Genomic DNA, 24713 nt, shown 5'->3' on the forward strand with positions numbered 1-24713 from the left:
TCTCACGGATCTCTTTTGCACAGGGTTAGCCACAGAATATTTCATGTGTTTACAGCGAGAGCAAAATTTGCTGCCTTCCAGATTTAGTTCAGCACCAAGACTGAAAATGAATTTCTGGTCATAAGCGCTGCAATCATTCCATAAGTTAAAACTGAAACCACTAAACATTGCAGGGTTAATAGAGTAAATATTATAATAGTTCTGGGAGTAGTGACAAGTAATGATCATTGTTCTAGGAGCAGTAACAAGTAATGTCTTTATTTTCCAGGCCTTCAACAAAAACAACTTGATTCTTGAGGAACGAAATAAATACTTCAACCCACATCTTCATGCAAAGTCATTTTCCAACACCTACTTCACAGACCTAAATATGTATGATGACTATTAGAGTGGTTAAACACAGACTGGTCTATTGGCTAAGGTTCCCTCTTGAGTCTGGATTGAAAATGAGGCCTGCACTAATTTCTATCACCTTCTGTTTCTGTCTTTATCCCATCTAAAATGTAAACATCAACAGCTACACGTGAAATGATTAAACACAGAAATGGAATTCCAGCAAACTTCTGCTGTGGTAGAACTAAGGACTATTTACCTTCTATTAAAGAAATGTATTTTACAGCGAGTAAAGAAACACGATACAGTGCCTGTGGACAGGAGATGATCTTTTAATGAATTTTGTGTGCTTGTGTTTTCACCATCGTATTCAATGATGTGACCGAGCAGTGCAAAGTGAAACTCGGAGCTCAGAAGTAGTTGGTGCAGGACTGGGAAGCAAGCCGTAGTGTGTGGAACAAGTAGCTGAGCGGGTTTCTGTGGTGGCCCCACGAGATTGTTGCACCTCCTGTTTGTATGAAGCCAGGAATGTTCAGCTGTATTGACTACTGCCCACTTCATGCCATTCCAAAGACACTGCCAGCTGTAACTTGTAGATCAGCATATCTGTTTCACACTTTTCCAACCTGGTTAGAAAGTGGACCCGTGTTGCTGTTTCATTTTATGTGATCTCTGTTGTCTGTTTGTGTCATTGTTGGCCAGTTTAAGTTTAGTGTTTGAGAACACAGACAATCATTAAATATTTTTGGTCGAAACGTACAAGACTGTAAATAACTGGCTGAACATATGTATAGTGCAGATGGTTAACTCGGTATATTTAGCTCACTCGGGAAGTCAGTGCCCCCACCCCCGTCGACAACATTAATAACTGCAATGTTGAAAAAAGTGTTTTTTGTACAGGGCCCATCTGCTGTGAATACTTGCTGCTTCTGCTCGATTTAGACTATTAATTTATCCTATTATTGCTTTGTATGCAAAGTTCCTTTGTTAATTGTCTTCTGCATGTGGTATATAACAGTACGTAGTTGCAAAGTCATTTTCTGCTTGATCGTTGAATTTTATAAGGCTTTTGTCAGCGTTGTGGGTTTTATGCTGTTAGATATTTGGTATTATGCCAAATGTCTAACATGAGCAAATATTTGATTTAGTTAATTTAACAAATGAAATATTTGGTTTTGGAAACCTCATAAGATATCAAAATGTACCCATGACATAAGGTACTTGGCCAGTTGTGAATGTAATATTAGCAAAAGAGGAAGTTTAATTTCTTTGATTAACACACTGCTTAAAGCATTCACGTCAGATCCTGTGCAGTGTTTCAGTCCAATGTGTAATCTGTTCATTTTAACTGGGTTAATAAGTGTTTTTAAATATTTCATACAGGAATATTTTATGAAAGCATTAGGCAGCATGCTACCAGATATCAAACCCCAAGATGTTTGTACTAATTTGGGCAAATGTCAGCTTAGTATTGTATAGATCAGATCAGTATTGAAACAGTCTGGTATTTAATTTTCCCACTGCAACAGAAGCAATTATAATATTTGCAGCATTTGTAGGAAGAAAAATATGAATGGAAAAGGGGATAAAATGCATTATTTTAATATAAATCCATACAGTGCCCTTTTTCCTTTCTCCACAAATAAAATTGCATTCTAAGATTTAAGAAAATCACATCTTCGAATATTAACCCATCTTTCTCTTTCATATGTTGATCGAGCAGCATGTGCATTTCCAACATTTATTGTTTTTCTTTTTATCTGTCCTTGAATACTTGAACGTGTCGCTGATAGAAGTATATTTGAAAGAAAGTGTTCTGTATCGGCTGTAGCTTTCTGCTGCATTGTGTAGAGCCTCAATTATTTATTTTGACCTTTTATGTTAGCTTGGTTCATTTAGTGTCATTAAACAGTGTGGCGTAAGGGCAGCACGGTGGCTCAGTGGTTAGCATTGCTGCCTCACGGCACCGAGGTCCCAGGTTTGATCCCGGCTCTGGGTCACTGTCCGTGTGGAGTTTGCATATTCTCCCCTTATTTGCGTGGGTTTCGCCCCCACAACCCAAAGATGTGCAGGACAGGTGGATTGGCCACGCTAAATTGCCCCTTAATTGGAAAAGAATTAATGAATTGGGGACTCTAAGTTTATAAAAGAAAACAGTGTAGTATAAAGCTTTAAATGACTTTTAACATGAGAGTACTTTTTACAACTTTGGCAGACATTGTGCAATGGGAGGCATGTTAGAAGTGGTCATCAAGATTAGTATGACCTGCAGAATTCTTCATTTAAGGACAGAAAACTGCGAAGGGGAGTGATGACCTCCAAGTCTTAATTTCCAGTATACACCTCCATTCTCATGAAGCTGTGTCATTAGCATCAATTTGTAAAATCTATCCACACAAGCTGAAAGAAGATTAGTGGGTCAATCAACCTTAGGCAGGCAGTACAGAGGAACACAATTAATCTGAAACCAACCTTTCAGAAATAACAAGGCAGCATTGCATATGCTGGCCAAGATTTGGGGAGCTTTGGGGGAGTAGTTGGGGGGGGGGGGGGGGGGGGGAATGACATTTAGAGCTGATGCCAAAAAGCATCCTTTGAAACAAAATGTGAATAGTAGCTGGAATATGGTTTTAGGAATGGGGCAGCACAGTGGTTAACACTGTTGCCTCACAGCACATAGGGCCCAGGTTCAATTCCGGCCCTGGGTGACTGTTGCGTTTGCACGTTCTCCCTCTGCCTGTATGGGTTTCCTCTGGGTGCTCCGGTTTCCTCCCACAGTCCACAAATGTGCATGTTTGATGGATTGGCCATGCTAAATTTTCCCTTAGTGTCCAGGGATGTGCAGGATAGGGTGGGGTATACATGGGTTGAGTGCTCTTTTGGAGGGTCGGTGCAGACTAAATGGGCCGAATTGCCTCCTTCTGCATTGTAGGGATTCTATAATTGAGACCAGGAAAATGGGCTGAAAGGCCTTCCTCATCTGAACCAATATTTGATATTTTCTCCAAAGAACTGCATTCTTGGTTTCATTGGAATATCATTCACGGCAAAGCGAAACAGGCAGCTGCGAGGACCTTTTATGAATTGAGAGGAAATTCAGCTCATTATAAAGGTCAAAGAGGTAGAACAAGAAAAAGTAAGAGTTGTTTCACTGTAGTATGTTTTGATGCAAAAGGAAAAATTCTAACTTCAATGGCTTACTGAGATGTAATTAATGAATTTCAGAACTCTGGAGAATGTTTGTAACAGTGGAGGTGAAAATTCTTCTTTTAATGGAAAATGAAAGAATGTCTGATTCAATCGTATTTAAATAATGGTATCGCATTCCCAGAAATGACATGTTTCAAAGGCATGTATTCCTGCGATTTCACTAGTGTTGTTAGTTAAGGAGTAAAACGGGGATTCTCTCTCTTTTTGTATCTTTAAAATGAACTGGAATTTCATCCCCATTAACATACCTCACTAAGAAACATTGGATGCTAATCTCTTCAATATTTTTGCATGTATCAAATCGCTTCAGGATGATTTCATTTGAATAGCTGTTAGAAAAGGCTGAAATTTGTAAAGAATAATGCAATGAATAGGTAACCACAGTTTGGATGAAAATCAGGATAACATGATTAATTTAAAAAAATTTTTTTTTAGAATATGCAATTTTTTCCAATTAAGGGGCAATTTAGCATGGCCAATCCACCTAGCCTTCTGTGCCCAGTGGGCACAGCAGGGGTTGTGTGTTTTATTGACCCCTTTAACTGCACTCTTATTTGATGTTTTTTAAGTTTCTGTTGATCTTTGTTATGTTCGGGCAGTGCCCCTAACAGGAGCGGCCCTTTTTTGCTTTGTCCCTCAGTTTGTTTCCTTTCTTCTGTTTTGTTGGTGGACCTCAAAAGAGTGGCCAATCCACTAACCTGCACATCTTTGGGTTGTGGGGGTGAAACCCACGCAGACACGGGGAGAATGTGGAAACTCCACACGGACAGTGACCCAGGGTCGGGATTCGAACCCGGGTCCTCAGTGCCGTAGTCCCAGTGCTAACCACTGCGCCACCATGCTGCCCTAGAACATGATTCATTGACTGAACAAGTGTTATTTTAAAAATATTTTCAAACTGTCAGTTTAAATGTCTTTAACAATTTGAAATCAGGTTGTTTTCTCCCATCAGTCAATCTGGATTTTTAAAAAATCTTCAAAGACTGAAAAAATCTCTCGTTAAGTCAGCTATTGTAAATGCTGAAGCTCTCGAGGTGCTTACATTCTATATGCGTATGGAGATAAACCCTGCAGATAATTGTGTATTTGTGTTCTTTACTGGGATTTATGGAGAGCCCTCACTGATACACATAGCCATCCAAACAGCTGAAGCTTATGGAAGCGAATGGCAGGGGTTAGACAGAGGCCATCTCTACTTACATGAATGCCTATGTGTATGCAGCATGTGTACATGTCTTGTCTGCAATGATTTAAATATTTGCATATTGGTGATGTATCAAATCACAAGGTGATACCTGTTGTTTTAGGTGGCTGTCTGTACTGACTAATTTTCAAGCAATTTTTAGCCTATTGGCTTTACATTAATCAAGGCTACACTTGGATTAAATTAAAAAATCGTGTTATTCTGTCAAATATTATAGCTCCATTGTCTAATTATGTTGGACAGTAATTTCAGCTTTTCTTATGTTCCCACTAAACAACAAATGTATAATTGTTTTCTAATGTAGCATTTCTTTCAGAGTTAGAGCGCGTTTGCTATGCATAATTAGTTATCCACTAACAGCCTGCTGTACTGTGCTCGGGTTACATTTGTGAAGTCTTTAGGTGAAAAGTGACACGTTACTTAGCGGGGTAAATCTTTGCTCTCAGTGCTGGGTAGAAAACTGGCAAAAGCAGATTGCTACCTTGTACACATGGTGTTGTAAGACTTCGTACTATGCCCACCCCAGTCCAACGGCAGCATCGCCACATCATGACATGCAACATTAACATCAGTGGGAAGGGAAATCGGGTGGGGTTTTACATTGAGCAACCAACCTGTTACTGCCAATTCACTGCCAGTGAAAGTTAGCGTCTCCATCAGTATTTCCACATTGTTGCTTACTTTCACAATAGCATTGATCTTAACATCCATTGGAGTAAAAACTAAATAGTTTGCATATGGGCCTGAAGAGCATAGCAAGAGAACACACTGCCTTTGTTCAGAACGGCCTACGTGGAATCACAGTAACCACTAGCAATGCTACTACAGAGTTATAAAGAGCTTTCCATACCACCATAAGAATGCTAATGTTGTGTTTAAATCACATTTTCAAAAGAAAAATGACCAGATTCGAAAGCAGTTGCATGCATCCCTGTTCCGTATATTGGGTTTTTCAATTTCAAGTGGGTCTGTTTCTCAAATGCCGAATGAGCTGTCATCTTCCCAGACAGTACAGAAGCTGAGGCATCAGTGAACAGACATTGCCTTTGAAATTAGAATGGTTCTTCAAGGAAAAATGATTTGAGGAGAAACAATGGAAAGTTCACACCAAAGGGCATGTGCTGTTTTTCAGATTTAATATTCCAACATTCAACTCCCTTTGGAAAGTCCTGTTGATTGTTTTCTGTGGGCAGTTTGTCAGTTGAGGCAGTAGAACATCAGGTGATGGTGTTCGTGAGAGTCGCTTTTGAATCACATAGACTGTGTTTTTAACTTGATTCCTTCTGACTGGGTAATGGTTCTGCTTGCAAATTCTGAGAGAAGCTGCTGGGCCACACAGTTTGAAGTGGTCACGTCCAGCACTTGGGTGATGATTTTGAACACAAGCCTGGTCTGCAGATGTGCTTCTCCAGCTGGTCCAACATAAAACAGCTCAAAAAGCCGCATCCTCCCAGCTGAGTGAGGACCTAAGGGGCAGGGGAAAGAATTGGATAAGGAAATAGCTTTTCGTTTTCCAGGAACAGCTCCCATTGGAATATATACAGCACTGTGTTCCATTGGCTGACTTGGAGTAGTTTGCTGGGAAATGCTCTGCCTGTCAAGTGTGAATTGTTATGTATGATGTAATATGTATGCTGTGTACCTCAGCACAACCTCAATGTAAAATAATTGTAATATATTTTTGTACTTTAGCTCAGTGTAAATAATCTGTTTCTTCAACAAAAACCATGTGTGACCATCAGAAATAAAAGTGTTTGTAAATATATATCGAGAGTCTCATGAACAAGAAATGCGGGGATTGATGCAGAAGCGAACGATATTTGGATAGCAAAGGGCAACAGTGTCAAATATGGCAGCTTTGTTAGATTCCATGGCCGAAGAATATTCTGCATTTTGATTAATATTCTGCACTTGTTCAAGTAAAGGTATGTTCAATAACAAAATGCTGACAAGGGGTCAAAAATTGGAACACGAGGAATTAGAGGTAACTTTGTGACATGCCCCAGTAATTTGTTTAAGGTGTAGGAGCTAAGAGTAGGGATAAACACGTTTGTTCTGCTTGGTGCTATGTAACGTGGGGCAAAACCATCTGCGCATGACATTGGCTGTTTGCATTGTTCCGACACCCTGTTCCAGCCCCACTCGTCCCAGAGTCACACCACAAGCGATTTAACCGATAATTCTTATAAAAATTCCCAAAGACATTGGCCCTTGGCTGCCCAGTAATTACAGTCACCAGGTTTGTAAGTTGGAGCAATTACTGTTTATTGATACCAAGAACTATCATGAAATATGCATTGAATACAACTGGGTGATGCCAAGCTAATACCTACTACCTACTTTAACTGTCCCACTCTCTACCCGCACACAAAAGCCAGACAAACACAGAGGGAGGGAAAGGTCAAAAAATAAGAATCTTTGTTTCAAATGCTGATTCTTTGACACACTTTCCTCACAGCATGTTTGCTGATTAAAGTATCTGGTTTACAGCTGGTAATGGTCCTCTTTGCCAAGTCATTCCAGGGTCCCTGGAAGTTAGAAAACACAGCACTCCAGCAGCAGGCTTCCTGCAAAGACACTTTATTTCTCATCAAACTGGACCTTCAGTTTAACGTTCACATTCCGGCCTATAGCTATATTTCACATTAAACTTTGCTTCCAGCTCGTGGTGTGACTTCAGGTCTCTGCAGTCTCAACAGATGACCACCCAGATTTTCTGGAGAGAGTCCGTCCTTACAGTGGCCTTCTGGAGATAATTAGTTGGCTTATTTTGGATAGAGTTAGTTGTATATCTTCACCATGCTGCCAGAATCAAAACTGGAACCCTTGTGACTCTGGAAAATATTCCAGTGGGATCCGATCCAATCACCACCTGTTACCAGGCAGAGCACAGCCTTTTGTGTCAATTCATTGGCCACCAGCCAAATCCACCAAACCGCGTCCCAGCCAATCGTCATTGGTGCCGGACAGTCCACAGATCTGGTTTGAACCGACACAGGCTAATTCTTTTTTTTTTTAAATATATTTTATTGAAAATTTTTTTCTAAACAACATTTTTCCCTCTTACAAGGCAAACAAAACAATAACAAAGCAGAAATTTTTAACAATAAACAGGTAACAAAACCCCATTATCCATTGACCTAAACTAAACTAAACCTCCCCCCCCCCCCCCCCCCTTCCCCCTGGGCTGCTGCTGCTGGTCATCTATCTCCCCTCTAACGTTCCCCTAGGTAGTCGAGAAATGGCTGCCACCGCCTGGTGAACCCTTGAGCCGATCCTCTCAGGGCAAACTTTATCTGCTCCAGTTTAATAAACCCCGCCATATAATTTACCCAGGCCTCCAGTCCGGGGGGTTTCGCCTCCTTCCACATGAGTAGGATCCTGCGCCGGGCTACTAGGGACGCAAAGGCCACGACATCGGCCTCTTTCGCCTCCTGCACTCCCGGCTCTTCCGCAACTCCAAATAGAGCTAACCCCCAGCCTGGTTTGACCCGGGCCTTCACCACTTGCGAAATCACTCCCGTCACTCCCTTCCAATACCCTTCCAGTGCCGGGCACGCCCAAAACATATGTGCGTGGTTTGCCGGGCTCCCGACACACCTCCCGCATTTGTCCTCCACTCCAAAGAACCTGCTCAATCTTGCCCCCGTTATGTGTGCTCTATGTAGCACCTGAAATTGAATCAGGCTAAGCCTGGCGCATGAGGAAGAGGAATTTACCCTGCTTAGGGCATCCGCCCACAAACCCTCCTCTATCTCCTCCCCTAATTCTTCTTCCCACTTTCCCTTTAGTTCACCCACCGACTCCTCCCCCTCTTCCCTCATCTCTTTGTAAATCTCTGACACCTTGCCCTCTCCGACCCACACCCCTGAAAGCACCCTGTCCTGTATCCCCTGTGTCGGGAGCAATGGAAATTCCCTCACCTGTTGTCTAGTAAACGGCCTCACCTGCATATATCTCAAGAAATTTCCCCGGGGTAACTTATACTTTTCCTCCAATGCTCCCAAACTCGCAAAAGTCCCATCTATAAATAAATCTCCCACCTTCCTAATTCCCGACTGGTACCAGCTCTGAAATCCTCCATCCATTCTTCCTGGGGCGAACCTATGGTTGTTCCTGATAGGGGACCCCACCAGGGCTCCCCGCACCCCTCTCTGTCGCCTCCACTGTCCCCATATGTTCACTGTTGCCGCCACCACGGGGTTCGTGGTATACTTTTTAGGTGAGAACGGTAGCGGCGCCGTCACCAGCGCCTCTAAACTCGTCCCTTTACAGGACTTTCTCTCCAGTCTTTTCCACGCCGCTCCCTCACCCTCCATCATCCATCTACGTATCATTGCCACATTGGCGGCCCAATAGTAATCACCCAAGTTCGGTAGTGCCAGTCCTCCTCTGTCCCTACTACGCTGAAGGAACCCCTCCTTACTCTCGGAACTTTCCCTGCCCACACGAAGCTCGTGATGCTCCTATCTATTTTATTAAAAAAGGTCCTGGTGATTAATTTCGGGAGACATTGAAATACAAATAAGAACCTCGGGAGGACCATCATCTTAATTGCCTGCACCCTGCCCGCCAGCGACAGAGGCTGCATGTCCCACCTCTTGAAGTCCTCCTCCATTTGTTCTACCAGCCGTGTCAGATTAAGTCTGTGCAAGGTTCCCCAGCTCCTAGCGATCTGAATCCCCAGGTATCGGAAGTTTCTTTCCACTTTCCTTAGCGGTAAGCCTTCTATCTCTCTATTCTGGTCCCCTGGATGTATCACAAATAATTCACTCTTCCCCATGTTTAGCCTATACCCCGAGAATTCCCCGAACCTCCTCAAAATTCTCATAACCTCTATGATCCCCCCCGCTGGGTCCGACACGTATAACAATAGGTCATCTGCGTATAACGAGACTCGGTGTTCTTCTCCCCCTCTAATCACCCCTCTCCATTTCCTTGAGTCTCTCAACGCCATGGCCAGAGGTTCAATTGCCAACGCAAACAACAATGGAGACAGCGGGCATCCCTGCCTTGTTCCCCTATATAATCGGAAATACTCCGATCTATGTCGACCTGTAACTACGCTTGCCGTTGGTGCCCCATAAAGAAGTCTAACCCAGCTAATAAACCCGTTCCCAAACCCAAACCTCCTTAACACTTCCCATAAATACTCACACTCCACCCTATCAAATGCCTTCTCTGCATCCATTGCCGCCACTATCTCTGCCTCCCCCTCTACTGGGGGCATCATTATCACCCCTAATAGCCGTTGCACGTTAACATTCAGTTGTCTCCCTTTTACGAACCCTGTCTGGTCTTCGTGCACCACCCCTGGGACACAGTCCTCTATCCTCGATGCCAGTACCTTTGCCAGCAATTTGGCGTCCACATTCAATAGTGAAATAGGTCTATAGGACCCGCACTGCAACGGATCTTTGTCCCTCTTCAAAATTAGTGATATCGTCGCCTCCGACATCGTCGGGGGTAAAGTCCCCCCTTCCCTGGCCTCATTGAACGCCCTCGCCATTAACGGGGCCAACAAGTCCACATATTTTCTGTAATATTCCACCGGGAACCCGTCTGGCCCCGGGGCCTTCCCTGCTTGCATGCTTCCCAGTCCCTTAATAACCTCGTCCACCTCAATCGGTGCCCCCAGGCCTGCCACCTCCCGCTCCTCCACTTTCGGGAACCTCAATTGGTCCAGGAACTGCCGCATCCCCTCCTCTCCCTCTGGGGGTTGAGACCTATACAGTTCCTCATAGAAGGTCTTGAACACCTCATTTATCTTTCCTGCCCTTCGCACCGTGTCTCCCCTTTCGTCTCTAATTCCTCCTATCTCCCTCGCTGCTGCCCTCTTTCGCAATTGGTGTGCCAACAGGCGACTAGCCTTTTCCCCATATTCATACCTCCTCCACTGTGCCTTCCTCCACAGTACCTCCGCCTTTCTGGTGGTCAGAAGGTCAAACTCCGTCTGGAGTCGTCTCCTCTCCCTGTACAACTCCTCCTCTGGGGTCTCTGCAAATTCCCTGTCCACCCTTAAAATCTCCCCCAGTAATCTTTCCCTTTCCTTGACCTCTGTTTTCCTTTTGTGGGCCCCAATTGAGATCAGCTCTCCTCTGACCACCGCTTTTAATGCTTCCCAGACCACTCCCACAGGGACCTCGCCGTCGTCATTGACCTCCAGGTATCTCTCAATACATCCCCGCACTCTTGCACACACTCCCTCATCCGCCATCAGTCCCACATCTAATCGCCAGAGTGTTCTCTGTTCCCTGTCCTCACCTACTTCCAGGTCCACCCAATGCGGGGCATGATCCGAAACCGCTATGGCTGAGTACTCAGCTTCTTCCACCCTAGAGATCAGCGACCTTCCTAAAACAAAGAAATCTATCCGGGAGTACACTTTATGGACATGGGAGAGGAAGGAAAACTCCCTAGCCCTAGGTCTAAGAAATCGCCATGGATCCACTCCCCCCATTTGGTCCATAAACCCCTTAAGTACCTTGGCCGCTGCCGGCCTTCTTCCAGTCCTTGAGCTGGATCTATCTAGCCCCGGGTCCAGCACTGTATTAAAGTCAAGTTTCCTGCCTCCAGGTCCGGAATACGCCCCAGCATCCGTCTCATGAATCCCGCATCGTCCCAATTTGGGGCATACACGTTAACCAACACGACCTCCATTCCCTCCAGCCTACCACTCACCATTACATATCTACCTCCGCTATCTGCTACGATGTTCTTTGCTTCAAATGCTACTCGTTTCCCCACCAATATGGCCACCCCTCTGTTTTTTGCGTCCAGTCCTGAGTGGAACACCTGTCCCACACATCCTTTCCTTAGCCTAACTTGGTCCGCCGCCTTTAGGTGCGTTTCTTGGAGCATAGCCACGTCTGCCCTTTGTCCTTTCAAATGCGCGAGCGCTCGGGCCCTTTTTATCGGTCCGTTCAGGCCTCTCACGTTCCACGTGATCAGCCTCACTAGGGGGCTACCTGCCCCCCTCCCGTGTCGGCTAGCCATTACCTTCTCTAGGCCAATCCCATATCCCGCCTCCGCGCTCCCGCTCGCTCCCCCAGCGTCGCACACCATCCCCGCTCACCCACTCTTTAGCCATTTCCTTTTGGATTTCCGCAGCAGCAACCCAGTTGTTCCCCCCCCCCCCTCCCCCCCCGCCTTATTCTTTCTGGCGCAGGAACATCCCTTTACCTGACCTGCCTCTTATGGCGCAGCTCCCTTTCCCCTCCCCCTCCCATTCCCCATTCTCCGATTATGTCCCGTCTTTCCCCCCTCACCGGCGCCCACATTTCCCCAATGTCTCCCCCCTTTCCTGTTTCAATTAACTTCCACCATAACATTAACAATAACAATAACAATTCCCTGCAGCATCAGTCCCTCAGTTCCGGTCCAATTTCTCTTCTTTGATGAAGGACCATGCTTCCTCCGCCGTCTCGAAATAATAGTGTCTCTCCTGATACGTGACCCATAGTCTTGCCGGCTGCAGCATCCCAAACTTCACCTTCCTTTTATGCAACACCTCTTTGGCCCGGTTGAAGCTATCCCTCCTTCTCGCCACCTCCGCACTCCAATCCTGGTATATCCGTACCACAGCATTCTCCCATCTGCTACTCCGCACCTTTTTAGCCCATCTCAGGACCTCTTCTCTGTCCTTAAGGCGGTAAAATCGCACGATTATCGCCCTCGGTGGTTCTCCCGCTTTTGGTCTTCTCGCCGGAATCCGATTTGCCCACTCCACCTCCATAGGGCCCGCAGGGGCCTCAGCACCCATCAGTGAGCTCAGCATCTTACTCGCGTATGCTCCACAGTCCACTCCTTCCACACCCTCAGGGAGACATAGTATCCTAAGGTTCTTCCTTCGCGCTCCGTTTTCTAGGGCCTTGATCCTTTCCGCACACTTTTTATGAAGTGCCTCGTGCGTCTGAGTCTTAACCGCCAGGCCCAGGATCTCGTCCTCAACATCTGTCACCTTCTGCTCCACCACGCGAAGCTCTGTCTCCTGGGTCTTTAATGTCTCCTTGAGCCCCTCAATTGCCTGTAGCATCGGGGTCAGCACCTCCCTCTTCAGCAGCTCCACGCACCGTCTCACGATTTCGTCCTGCTCAGGCCCCCATGCTGCCTGCACTTTCTCCGCCGCCATTTTGTTTTTCTCTCCCTCTGACCTTTTGGTCGATGATTCCTCCGGCTGCAGCCGCCGCCGCCGATTTTTTCCTTCTTCGTTCGGGGGGGACTCCCTTCTCCCACACACCCCACACCGGGTCGCGTAGTCGAAAAATTCCCCATTGGGGCTCTTAAAAGAGCCCGAAGGTCCGTCGGAGCTGGAGCCGCCGAAACGTGCGGCTAGCTCGGCATCACCGCAACCGGAAGTTGACACAGGCTAATTCTATGCTCCAGCAATCCTCTGCTTGAATTAAAGGCAAAGGTCATCACTTTCCTTTGTTTGAATTACAGATACAGCTGCCTTAAAGAAGCATGTCCATAAATCATCTATGGATGAAAAATTTAATCGCAAAAAATAAAAGTAAGGGGAAATAAGGGAGTAAACGGAATAAACAGGAAGGACTCTTAAATAATTCATGTCTGGGTCCCAGCCTTGTTTAGGTCAGTGTGCACCAGCAGGGAAGAACTTCTGAGTAAAAAATAAAAGCAAATTATTGCGGATGCTGGAATCTGAAACCAAAATAGAAAATGCTGGAAAATCTCAGAAGGCCTGGCAGCATTTGCTGCTCCCAATGTGCTCTATATTGGAGAGACCAAATGTAGATTGGGTGATCGCTTTGCTGAGCACCTTCGGTCTGTGCGCATTCAGGACCCAGACCTTCCTGTTGCTTGCCATTTTTACACAAGACCCTGCTCCCATGCCCACATGTCTGTCCTTGGCCTGCTGCAATGTTCCAGCTCAACGCAAACTGGAGGAACAACATCTCATCTTCCGGCTAGTCATGCTACAGCCTTCCGGTCTCAACATTGAATTCAACAACTTCAGATGATTAGCTCTACCCCACCTCGACCCCATTGTTTTCATTCCATTTCATTTTAACTGTCTTTTACCTTTTATTTCTTTCTTTATATATATTTACCCCCCACTCTTTCCACTTATGCCCCCTTCCTTATCTTTTCTCCCCTTTGCTTGCACCTTCCCCCCTTTTCTCATTTTACCTCTCTTCCACCCATGTTCCCCCTCCCCCCACATGTACATCTGTCACAGTTTACCCTCTGATTTTAGTTTCACTGCCATTTGGCCTTTCATGCCTTTAATTCTTTCTGGGGACTGCCATTAACACTCTTTTCCCATGGTTTCTGTGGCCATGACTCATCTTTCATTCCCTCGCCCTACAGTATAAATATCTCCCATTTTCTACGTCTTTTAGCTTTGACAAAGGGTCATCTGGACTCGAAACGTTAGCTCTTTTCTCTCCCTACAGATGCTCCAAGAACGTCTGAATGGTGGTCAATTAAGGATGATGAGCAGAATAGGTAGTTGGGACAGCTCACTGTTATTGCCGTTTGACAGCTCCACTGAGAGAGGTGTTAAAGAATGGGAAGACTTAGGAGTTGCTTCAAAATGAAGTTGTTCATGAAAAGCTCCAAAGTCAGTTTACAATAGCAAGGCCCAGGTCAATGAAAGGCCTCAGAATGGAGGGAAGCCTCTAATAACCTTCTGATCTCCCGCCAAGAGGCTCCTTCCAAAATGTTGCTAGGCTCCTGACACTGGTGGGGGCGGGGAGGGGGGAATTAGGGGAAAATGCAATGCCAAGCATGTTCAACTAATGTCAAAAAATTGCCTTTTGTTGACATATTAATTACCCAATTGCCTGCCTACCTCTGTCAGGCTGGTTGCTGATTCCAGTGGAGCCCCCCGCTCAGGCAGGTTGCTGATTCCAGTGGTGGCCCCCCACCCCCACCGCTCAGGCAGGTTGCTGATTCCAGTGGCCCTTCGAGCCTGCTCCGCCATTCATCCCGTCATGGCTGATGTTCTTCAAGGACCTCTTCTGAGCCTCAGCTTTTCATCATATATAGGACCCGGATAACGGAATAGTGTGTTACAAAGAAAGGTTTTCAGATGACACCAAGTTGTGGTACATTGGCAGATGGAGTTCAATATGTGGAGGTGTGCAGTTATTTAGTTTGGATTTGAGAAAAACAAATCAAAGATATTTCTTCTTTTGAATCATGAGGGGAGAGTCTCTTCAGAAGAGCAAAGGAATGTAGATGTCAAAGCTGGTGCACAAGAACAAAATATAAACCAAAACACAAAAGCCTCTCATCTCAAGGGAGTTGGAATGCAAAAGTGAGAAAGTGATGCTTCAGTTATAGAGATCCCAGATCTCATTTGGAGCATTGCGAAATCCAGTATGGTCAATATAGAAAAGCTGTCTCGTTGGTGCAGGAATACAGAACAATTGAGTTTAATCTTAGGTTTAGATCTAGTTTGTTGATGGGATGAAATCAGGAAGCACTCATACCATCGATGGAATTCTATCCTCCATACAGTTATGAATGCTGAAAAAATTCAAGATTGGGATAGATTTCTATTCGGCAAGTGTATACACAGATAGGAAAACGAGGGCAACTCAATGGTTTTAATGTACAGATCAGCTATTATCTGACTGTTGCAAGAAGCACACAGGGTTGAAATACTTCTATGTCTACGTTCCTAGATAATGTTCTAATGGACTCTCCACATTTGAATCAATTTGATTTGGATCAATTTTGGAATAAACACCACCCCTCAATTTTTGGGTTCTAGGTTTGCAGTCAGTTGAGGCAGCTTCGATATTTTTGCAACACTTCAAAAGACAGTGAAGGAATCTTGAATCCGGAGATTTGAAAAGCAGGAGATTTCTAATCGGATCTGAAATTTAAATTCCTGTCAAACTCCAAGGGATTGTGACTAAACGGGGATTGTTGCAGCATGATATTTTTCTGGTGTGCATCCATCATACTTCAGAGTCGAGACCAGAAAAATAGGCATTTACTGCTGTTTTTCAGACCTTGACAACTAAGCTATTTAAAACCTAGAGGTTTGCAGGCAGCTATAATCATAAAACATTTATAGGATAGAAAGGTACAAGACAAAAACAAATCAACCATTTGTGCTGGGAATGCCAACTCTGGTTGGATGTATCGCTGGAGGTTACATCACACCATCTCCTGCCTTCAATCACCTCATCCAGTTAAGCCACATGTGCAATATTGTACAATTAATAAACATCGAAGGAAAACACCCACTACTTGCTCTATTCATTTTCCCCTCGGTTACTTACAGCAATGTCCGTAAGAATAATCTATAATTCCTGGAGATTCCAGGATGAACCTGTAGGATTCACCACACAAAGCTGCTAATCTACAAAATGTCCGTCAATAGTTCCCCTCTAATTGTCCTCTGTAATTATGGATAAATGGTCTGGCCATCTCTCAGCCTCTTCTCTCCCATCAAGAGTAGTCCTCAAATAACGCAAAGTTTCCAACACTTATAATTCCTGCAACATAAATTGGATGCACTGCCTGATCTTGATTTAACAATAGCTGGAAAACTCTCAAACTCAATTCCAACTCCCAGTCTCTGCAAATTTCCTTATTTCTCTTGATCCTCACGCTTCAGTGCTCAGATATCTAGGAAATGCCTCTGCCCTGCTGTTGCTCCACTGCCATTTCATCTCCAGTTGCAAATACATTTGAAAGGAGTGGTTCTTAAAGAGACCATGTATCCGAGCCCTTTCAACCCACAGCTCACATACCAGCCCTCCATTGCCCTGTGACAATATCTATTAAAGCACTTCACTATAGGGGATACTTAAATAGTGGCTTTAAAGGCATAAAGCAGGCCAAACACCACTCTATCTTAGGAAATAAACATCACAAACGTGCTCCAAAGCTCAAATTAGCCATGAGCAATGCCATGTGAGATCTAACATGATTAAGTGTTGGTATATATATGCCCCTAATACTTTATCACTGCAAAATTGCAGGTTGTAGCAACTCAGCATAAATTTGGATACAACCTCATACTTCCAGAATACCAGGTTATAGCCTTCCCACTGCAGAACATATTTGTTTCTTAACTAGCCCATTATCTTTCCATTGAATCCCTGTGTGGTGGTGGTGGGGACTGTCGAAGGATATGGAGCCCATACCACCCGCAGGGTCCGCCCATCCCCCCGGCCCCCCCCCCCCCAACGTCTGCACATTCCACCCCCCGCCCTCCCTGGCATGCCCAGACCAGCCCACCCCTCACACCCATCAGACAGAGCACGGAGCAGGTTGTAACTGTGTGAACCGGTGTTCAATGTGACAATAATATACAGATTTGTGCCCTAGCCCCTATAGCTTAACTGCACCCATGCCTACTTAACTAGTGTCTAATTTCCTCGCCATATGGGCCCTAATGCTACGTCTTGGTGGTTCCCAAGATGGTACAGCAGGAGTAGAGGCGGTATGCTGTGAATCCTTCCCTGTGACCTGGGTCCCCGTTGGCGGATGTCTTCTTGGGCGACTGGGCCCGCCTGCTGCTTGGGTGTCCTGGGTGGTGTGGTGCCGTCCCGTCCTGCCCTCTGCCCACCTGGTGCACTAGGAATAGGTGGGGGGGGGGGGAGACCAAGGTGCTGCGGTGTTCTGGCACCTCCCCTGCGGGTGGCACCTGCCCCAACACTTCCTCCTGCCTTGAGGTGCCCGATGACCCTGGGCTTCTCCACGTGGCGGGGGTGCATGGGGAGCTATCCCCTGAGGCTCCCCTGCCATCAAGCACTGCCAGTACTGGAGGCCCGCTCTGGTCTCAACCAGAGGCTGCAAGCTCGCAGCCATGGAGCACAGGGAGTGGACCAACTCCATCTGGGATTGCACCATTGTGGCGAATGTATTCACCATAATATAAGTTGTCTGTATAATACAGTGGCCTTTGGCCAGGGAATGGTAATATGATCTTCCATGTATTGTACTGGAACCCTGGTGGGCTCTGCCTCTGGCTCCACCCCCCCCCCCCCCCCTCCGGGGCGGTATATAGACCTGCCGCCTGTGGGTGGCGCTCATTGTTACAGCAGTCACAGGCAGGCAAGTTCTTGGATAATAAAGCCTATGTTCACTCATTCTCATCGTCTTGTAGTGAATTGATGGCACATCAATTTATTATCCAAAGACATCACTATGGAAGCCGCTCTGAAGCCTGATAAACTGGAACTCAACGCACGAGCATCAGAAGCCAAGGAAATCTTCTCCCACTGGCTCCGCTGTTTTGAGGCCTCCCTCGACTCCTCTGAAACGCCTCCCTCCAACACCCTCAAGCTGCGCCTCCTCCACGCTCGGGTGAGCCACAGAATCTCGGGTATGATTGAAGACGCAGTCACGTACGAAGCGGCGGTCGCGATTCTAAAGAGACAATTCGTGAAGCCAGTGAACAAAATGTTTGCGCGGCGCCACCTCACTACCCACCGTCAACACGCCGGGGAATCATTGGACGAGTATCTAGAGAACCTGACACTACTCACCCGCAACTGCAACTACAGGGATGTGAAGGCCGATGAGCACATGAAGCTGATGATCCGGGACACCTACGTGGCTGGGATCTGGTCTAACTATGTCCGGCAGCGACTGCTGGAAAATGGGGCCACTGATCTACAGGACACAGTAAAACTAGCCACCTCGTTTGAGGTGGCCTACCAGAGCCTCAGCGTGTTCCCGGCAGACCCAGCGAACCCCTCATGGGCACCACAGACGTGGCCTTCACCAGACCCGACTATGTCCCAGGCCTGTGCCGCGCGGCTGCCCGTTCTACTGTCTTGCTACATTGGCGGTCAGGGCCAACACCCCCGGCAGCGTTGCCCAGCCCGCACCGCAACATGCAGCGACTGCGGCAAAAAGGGACATTTTGCGAGAGTCTGGCCCGATCCAAAGCCCCGAAGCCAAAAGCTTACCAGGCCGATCCACGGACTCACAGGCCCGCAGTCCCCACAATGTGGCTGCGTGCCTGCTGGTACCGCCCCCTTCAGACGCATCATCCGCCTCGTGCAGCTCATGGGGGGCGCCATCTTTCACTCAGCCCAACACGTGCGACCCATGGGGGCGGCCATATGGCCACCATCTTCAACATCAATCGACACGTGTGACTCATGGGAGCCGCCATCTTGTGACCCTGATACCTCCGACTACGCAGAGTACCCTCAGCTTGGCGCAGTCACCCTCGACCAGTCGCAGCCAAAACATCTGAAGAATTCGATGATGGCCGTCCGGGTCAATGGCTGCGAGACCCCCTGTCTTTTCGACTCCGGGAGCACAGAGAGCTTTGTCCATCCCGACACGGTAAGGCGCTGCTCCCTCCACTACTACCCCGCGGCCCAGACAATTTCCATTGCCTCTGGATCCCATTCAGTACAGATCCGGGGGTACAGTGTCGCGAATCTCACAATACAGGGTGCTGAGTATGCCCATTTTAAACTGTATGTCCTCCCTCACCTCTGTGCCCCCTACTGCTTGGACTCGACTTCCAATGCAGTCACCGAAGCCTGACCCTAAAGTTCGGCGGACCCCTACCCCCTCTCACTGTATGTAGCCTCGCGACCCTTAAGGTCACCCCCCATTTGCTCTTTGCGAATCTCACCCCCGACTTTAAGCCCGTCGCCATCAGGAGCAGGCTGTACAGTGCACAAGTCATGATTTTTATCAAGTCGGAGGTCCAGCGACTCTTGACGGAGGGGTCATCGAGGCCAGTAACAGCCCCTGGAGAGCACAAGTGGTGGTCGTCAGGACCGGGGAAAAGAACCGGATGGTTGTGGACTACAGCCAGACCATTAACCAGTTCACGCAACTTGATGCGTACCCCCTCCCCCGCATAGCGGAGATGGCCAACCAGATCTCACAGTACCGGGTGTTCTCCACGGTCGATCTGAAGTCTGCCTACCACCAGCTCCCGATCCGCCCGGAAGAGCGCCACTACACTGCCTTTGAAGCAGCCGGCCGACTCTTCCACTTCCTCAGGGTCCCTTTTGGCGTCACTAATGGGGTCTCGGTCTTCCAGAGAACGATGGACCGAATGGTGAACCAGTACGGGCTGCGGGCTACATACCCGTACTTGGACAATGTTACCATCTGCGGCCATGATCAGCAGGACCACAACGCCAACCTTCAGAGGTTCCTCCAGACCGCCCAATCCCTCAACCTCACATATAACAAGGAGAAGTGCGTTTTCCGCACAACCCGGCTCGCCATCCTCGGCTATGTCGTGGAAAACGGGCATGCGCCCCCTCATGGAACTTCCCCTTCCCCACAGCCTCAAGGCCCTCAAACGCTGCCTGGGGCTATTCTCCTATAACGCCCAGTGGGTCCCCAACTGTGAGGACAAAGCCCGCCCACTTGTCAAAGCCACGATATTCCCCCTGACGGCTGAGGCCAGCTTGGCCTTCAGCCGCATCAAGGTCGATATCACTAAGGCCGCGATGCACGTGGTGGACAAGTCCGTCCCCTTCCAGGTAGAGAGTGATTCGTCAGATGTCGCCCTGGCTGCCACCCTCAACCAGGCGGGCTGCTAGTAGCCTTCTTTTCTAGAACCTTCCAAGCCTCCGAGATTCGACACTCCTCTGTCGAGAAGGAAGCGCAAACCATAGTGGAAGCTGTGCGGCATTGGAGGCACTACCTAGCCGGTAGGAGGTTCACCCTCGTCACCGACCAACGGTCGGTAGCCTTCATGTTTGACAACGCACAACGGGGCAAAATTAAAAACGACAAAATCTTGAGGTGGAGGATCGAGCTCTCCACCTATACTTACGATATCAAGTATCATCCTGGGGAGCTCAATGAGCCCTCAGATGCCCTGTCCCGCGGCACATGTGCCAGCGCGCTTGATGACCGACTTCGGGCTATTCACAATGACCTCTGTCACCCGGGGGTCACTCGGCTTATCCACTTTATTAAGGCCCGCAAACTGCCCTACTCTACCGAGGAGGTCAGGGCCATGACCAGGCATTGCCAAGTCTGCGCAGAGTGCAAACCGCACTTCTATCGGCCAGACAAGGCCCACCTGGTAAAGGCCTACCGGCCCTTTGAGCCCCTCAGTATCGATTTTAAAGGGCCCCTCCCTTCCACCAACCGCAATATATACTTCTTGACCGTCATTGACGAGTACTCCCATTTCCCCTTCGCTATCCCATGTCCCGACATGACCTCGGCCACCATTATACAGGCACTGCACAGCATCTTCACCCTGTTCGGTTTCCCTGCATACGTCCACAGTGACCGGGGCACCTCTTTCATGAGCGATGAGCTGCGTCAGTACCTGCTCAGTAAGGGCATCGCCTCGAGCAGGACTACGAGCTACAACCCGCAGGGAAACGGGCAGGTGGAAAGGGAAAACGTGACGGTATGGAAGGCCGTTCTTCTTGCCCTTCGGTCTAGGAGTCTCCAGATTCCTCGCTGGCAGGAGGTCCTCCCCGACGTGCTCCACTCAATTAGATCGCTCCTCTGCACAGCCACGAACGAGACCCCTCACGACCGTTTGTTTATCTTCCCTAGGAAGTCCATCTCCGGGGTCTCGCTTCCATCCTGGCTGACAACTCCGGGACCTGTCCTTCTCCGGAAGCATACGAGGAGCCATAAGACCGACCCCCTGGTCAAGAGGGTCAACCCCCAATATGCCTACGTCCCGCACCAAGACGGACGGCAAGATACGGTCTCCCTCCTGGACCTGGCACCTGCTGGTTCCCATGTCAACGCGCCCCTCTCCCCATCGCCTACCGCCACCCCCCGAATCCCCAATGCCCCCCTGGGGCTCCTGTAGTGTCCCGCACCTACACTACCGCCATCCACCACCCCCCTGCCTACCCCTACCCCTCATCCATCGCTGACACGCCAGATTGAAGCTCCAGACAACACGCTCTCGGAGTCAACAACTACAACTCCCGTACTCACCGCACCGCCAGAGCTGAGGAGGTCCAAAAGAACAATCCGGCCTCCAGACAGACTGAACGTATGATGACCCCACTTCATCCCCGCTGGACTTCATTTTAACAGGGGGTGAATGTGGTGAATATATTCACCATAATATAAGTTGTCTGTATAGTACTGTGGCCTATGGCCAGGGAATGGTAATATGATCTCCTTCCATGTATTGTACTGGAACCCTGGTGGGCTCCGTCTCTGGCTCCACCCCCCCAGTCGGTATATAAACCTGCCGCCTGTGGGTGGCGCTCATTGTTACAGCAGTCACAGGCAGGCAAGTTCTTGGGTAATAAAGCCTATGTTCACTCATTCTCATCGTCTTGTGGTGAATTGATGGTACATTAACCATATTACGCTGTGACTGTGCCACCACATTCTGGGTTTGTGTCACATCAGCCAGTGACTGTGCCATCTCCCTCTGGGGCTGGGCTATCTTACTCTGCATCTGTGCCACATCGACCAGCATCTGGGCAATGCCGCCAACTTTCTCAGCCATGGCCTGCTGTGACTGGGCGACACTCAGGATCGCCGCTGCGATTTCCAGGTGGCTCTTGGATATGGTTACCTGTGAGGCGGCAACCTTGTCCTGAGCCTCGGCCAGCACCTGTAGAAAATGCTTCAGGGCTTGGACATGCTGATCCATTGCCAAAACCGTCACTCCCAATGCCTCCACCGTGGATGTCACCCATGCGGTGTTGGCCTGGGTGGCGCGTGTTGTGAGGATGAGGGTGGTGATGGAATGAGGGTGCTGTGGGGGGGGGGGGGTTGGCACATGTGTCATGGGGAACCGCAACTAAGCGGAGTCTCACTTCCTCGCCCGCAGCCGAGCTCCAACTCTGTGACCTTCCTTTCCTCCGGTCCACCGGCCATGTCCAGGGCCCCCTTCTCAACCACGGTGAGGGGCCACAGGTCCGGCAGTCCCCTTCCAGTTTTCTCCTGCTCCCGGCGGTTATGGCTGGTCTCCTCCTGGGTTTGGAAACAGAAAATAATAGTGTTTGAGAGTCCGACGCATGCAGCCCAGGGGGCGTGCAGCTGCTGGCCTCAGTGGCCAGGGCACCTGGCCATTGTGGCAGGTATAGGTGCCGGCATGTGGTACAGGGTGGGGGTTCGGTTTCCCTCCGATTAGGGGGATAGGGTTACGTGGGCGTGGGATGCGGGTTAGTGCCAGGATGGTGTGTTTGGGGAGTGCTGTGTGTATACACGGTTGCAGCTTGTCAGCCTCCTGAGTGTCAATCACAGAACTGGCGAATCCGGCACCGTTTCTCATTGGAATCGATTGTGTTCCACTTGACGCTGGTGCTAGCCCCTGCACAGTCACTGAATCGGCCCAGGTGTGGAGCCAGTTTTGCTGTCGTGGAACTCCATGAATCCTGCCCCGGTGTCAAAACTTAGGGCGCGACTCTCCCAAAAAATGTCAAAGTTAATTTGTGGCGGTTTTTCAGGGATGTCCGCCGGCGAGTTCCCCACCGCTATCCAATGACACTTAGTCACTTTTTTGGACCCTGGGGAGTTTCTCAGCGGTTTCGCCCACACTTAGAATTTTTTTTAGCATTGGGGAGCTGAACTCAGAGATCGGGCTGCCATTTTGAAAAGGTGCCCCGATCTCTAAGTGAGCTTGTGGGTCCCCCACAACCCCCACCCATGGGCAATGTCACTCCCTACACGCACATGAACACTACCTCACTCCCTGGGGAGGCCGAAGAATTGAAGGAGGCCGGTGGATCCCATGTGAGAAGGTCGTAAGTAGGTTTACAACCTATTTCCGCGAGTGTAATTTGGTCCCGTCCATTTGGGGCGGAGTTCCAACCCCAACATCTCGCGGGCCTTTGGAGAATCTCGCGAGGTGTGGAGCCTGTTGGGAGGCTCGCTGGAAGCCTCTCCCAGTATTCTCCGGCTGCGTTGTATTCTCGGTTGAGCACAACATGACTGGAGAATTGCGCCCTTAGTCTCAGGAACGGAGTGTTCATGTGCGTGTGGGGAGTGACATTGCCCATGGGTAGGGATGAAGCTCACTTAGAGATCGGGGCAAAATTCCAGCCCCTGGAATTCACCTCCATGGCCACCCACTTCCATTCCCTTCACAGGTTGTGGCTTGAGGGCCTCTTGGACCCCTGTGGAAACTTTATGGCTCTCCTCCTTTTGATCTGCTGGATCAAGGCCACCAGCAGCACATCCTAGAACCTGGCAACCCTCTCCCTCTGGCCTGTTGTTCAACGGGTGGTCATCCGCCTTACCTCAAAGTCTTTCATAAACAGTTCCAGACTGGTTGCCTTTAATAAGGCCAGCTCACATCGTGTTAGCCATGTATTTTCCTGGTCCCTTGCTAGGCACACAATCAGTGTGGCATTCAGCGTCCGTCTGCCTGTCACAATCATGCTGATAAGTAGGTAGCATGCATCGCAATTCCTCTGCCCACTTACAGGCTGTATTGAACCTTTATCCCAGAAATTCTGATTTGAAAGCTTCATGCTGGTTGAATATAGTCTTACCACATTCCGAGATATGTTATTTTTACATGGGCTTGTGCAAAAATAGATATACATGAATGAAGCTGACACTTGCTGAGCTGGTGCCACCAGAATACTCAATCACTCTTTCAGAGTCCGGTTCTACAAATACGCTGCATGGCCTCACTATTTTAAAGATAAATATTTAAAACAATCATCAAAAAGAGACTGGAGAAACATAAAGGGTTTCGACATTGTTTATTTTTAAAGCTGCTGACGTTGACACATTTCTTTCACCAAATTACATTTGTGCAAAGACCTTCTCAGTGGGTTTTAATTGCCACTATTCAACAGCAGAGTTCCAAAATAGCTGAGCCTTGGGACACACAAGCTTTTGCTGCTGACACTGGTCCAAGTTCATCTGTACTAACTTTCCTTCAAAGCTATTTACTAGGTGTTTTGGAAAGAAAATGGTTTGTTCTTTTAATTTTAAAAACATGAGATAGGAATTCTGCTGGCCACTGGTAGTGGGTGAGATTGGAGGTGTGTTCATTCAGATTCCCTCCCACCTTACTAATGAATTGTAAACACATTCCGAAATA

The 24713-nt window shown here is 48.1% G+C and overlaps 1 protein-coding gene and 1 long non-coding RNA gene across 4 annotated transcripts in view; one reads left to right on the plus strand and one right to left on the minus strand.

The window, feature by feature from the left end:
* sema5a (sema domain, seven thrombospondin repeats (type 1 and type 1-like), transmembrane domain (TM) and short cytoplasmic domain, (semaphorin) 5A) overlaps positions 1–2861 on the plus strand; it is a 325621-nt gene extending 322760 nt beyond the window's left edge. For all 3 annotated transcript variants that reach the window (XM_072508980.1, XM_072508979.1, XM_072508981.1), the window contains one exon: positions 269–2861. In XM_072508980.1, the coding sequence (XP_072365081.1) occupies positions 269–388 (120 nt within the window). In that variant the 3' untranslated portion in view covers positions 389–2861. The remainder of the gene's footprint in view (positions 1–268) is intronic.
* LOC140425092 (uncharacterized) overlaps positions 1–24052 on the minus strand; it is a 40641-nt gene extending 16589 nt beyond the window's left edge. The window contains exon 1 of the long non-coding RNA XR_011947763.1: positions 23899–24052. This is a non-coding gene — a long non-coding RNA (uncharacterized lncRNA). The remainder of the gene's footprint in view (positions 1–23898) is intronic.
* Between the last annotated feature and the right edge of the window lie 661 nt (positions 24053–24713).

Source organism: Scyliorhinus torazame, chromosome 6, assembly GCF_047496885.1.
Source record: "Scyliorhinus torazame isolate Kashiwa2021f chromosome 6, sScyTor2.1, whole genome shotgun sequence".
Lineage (NCBI taxonomy): Eukaryota > Metazoa > Chordata > Chondrichthyes > Carcharhiniformes > Scyliorhinidae > Scyliorhinus > Scyliorhinus torazame.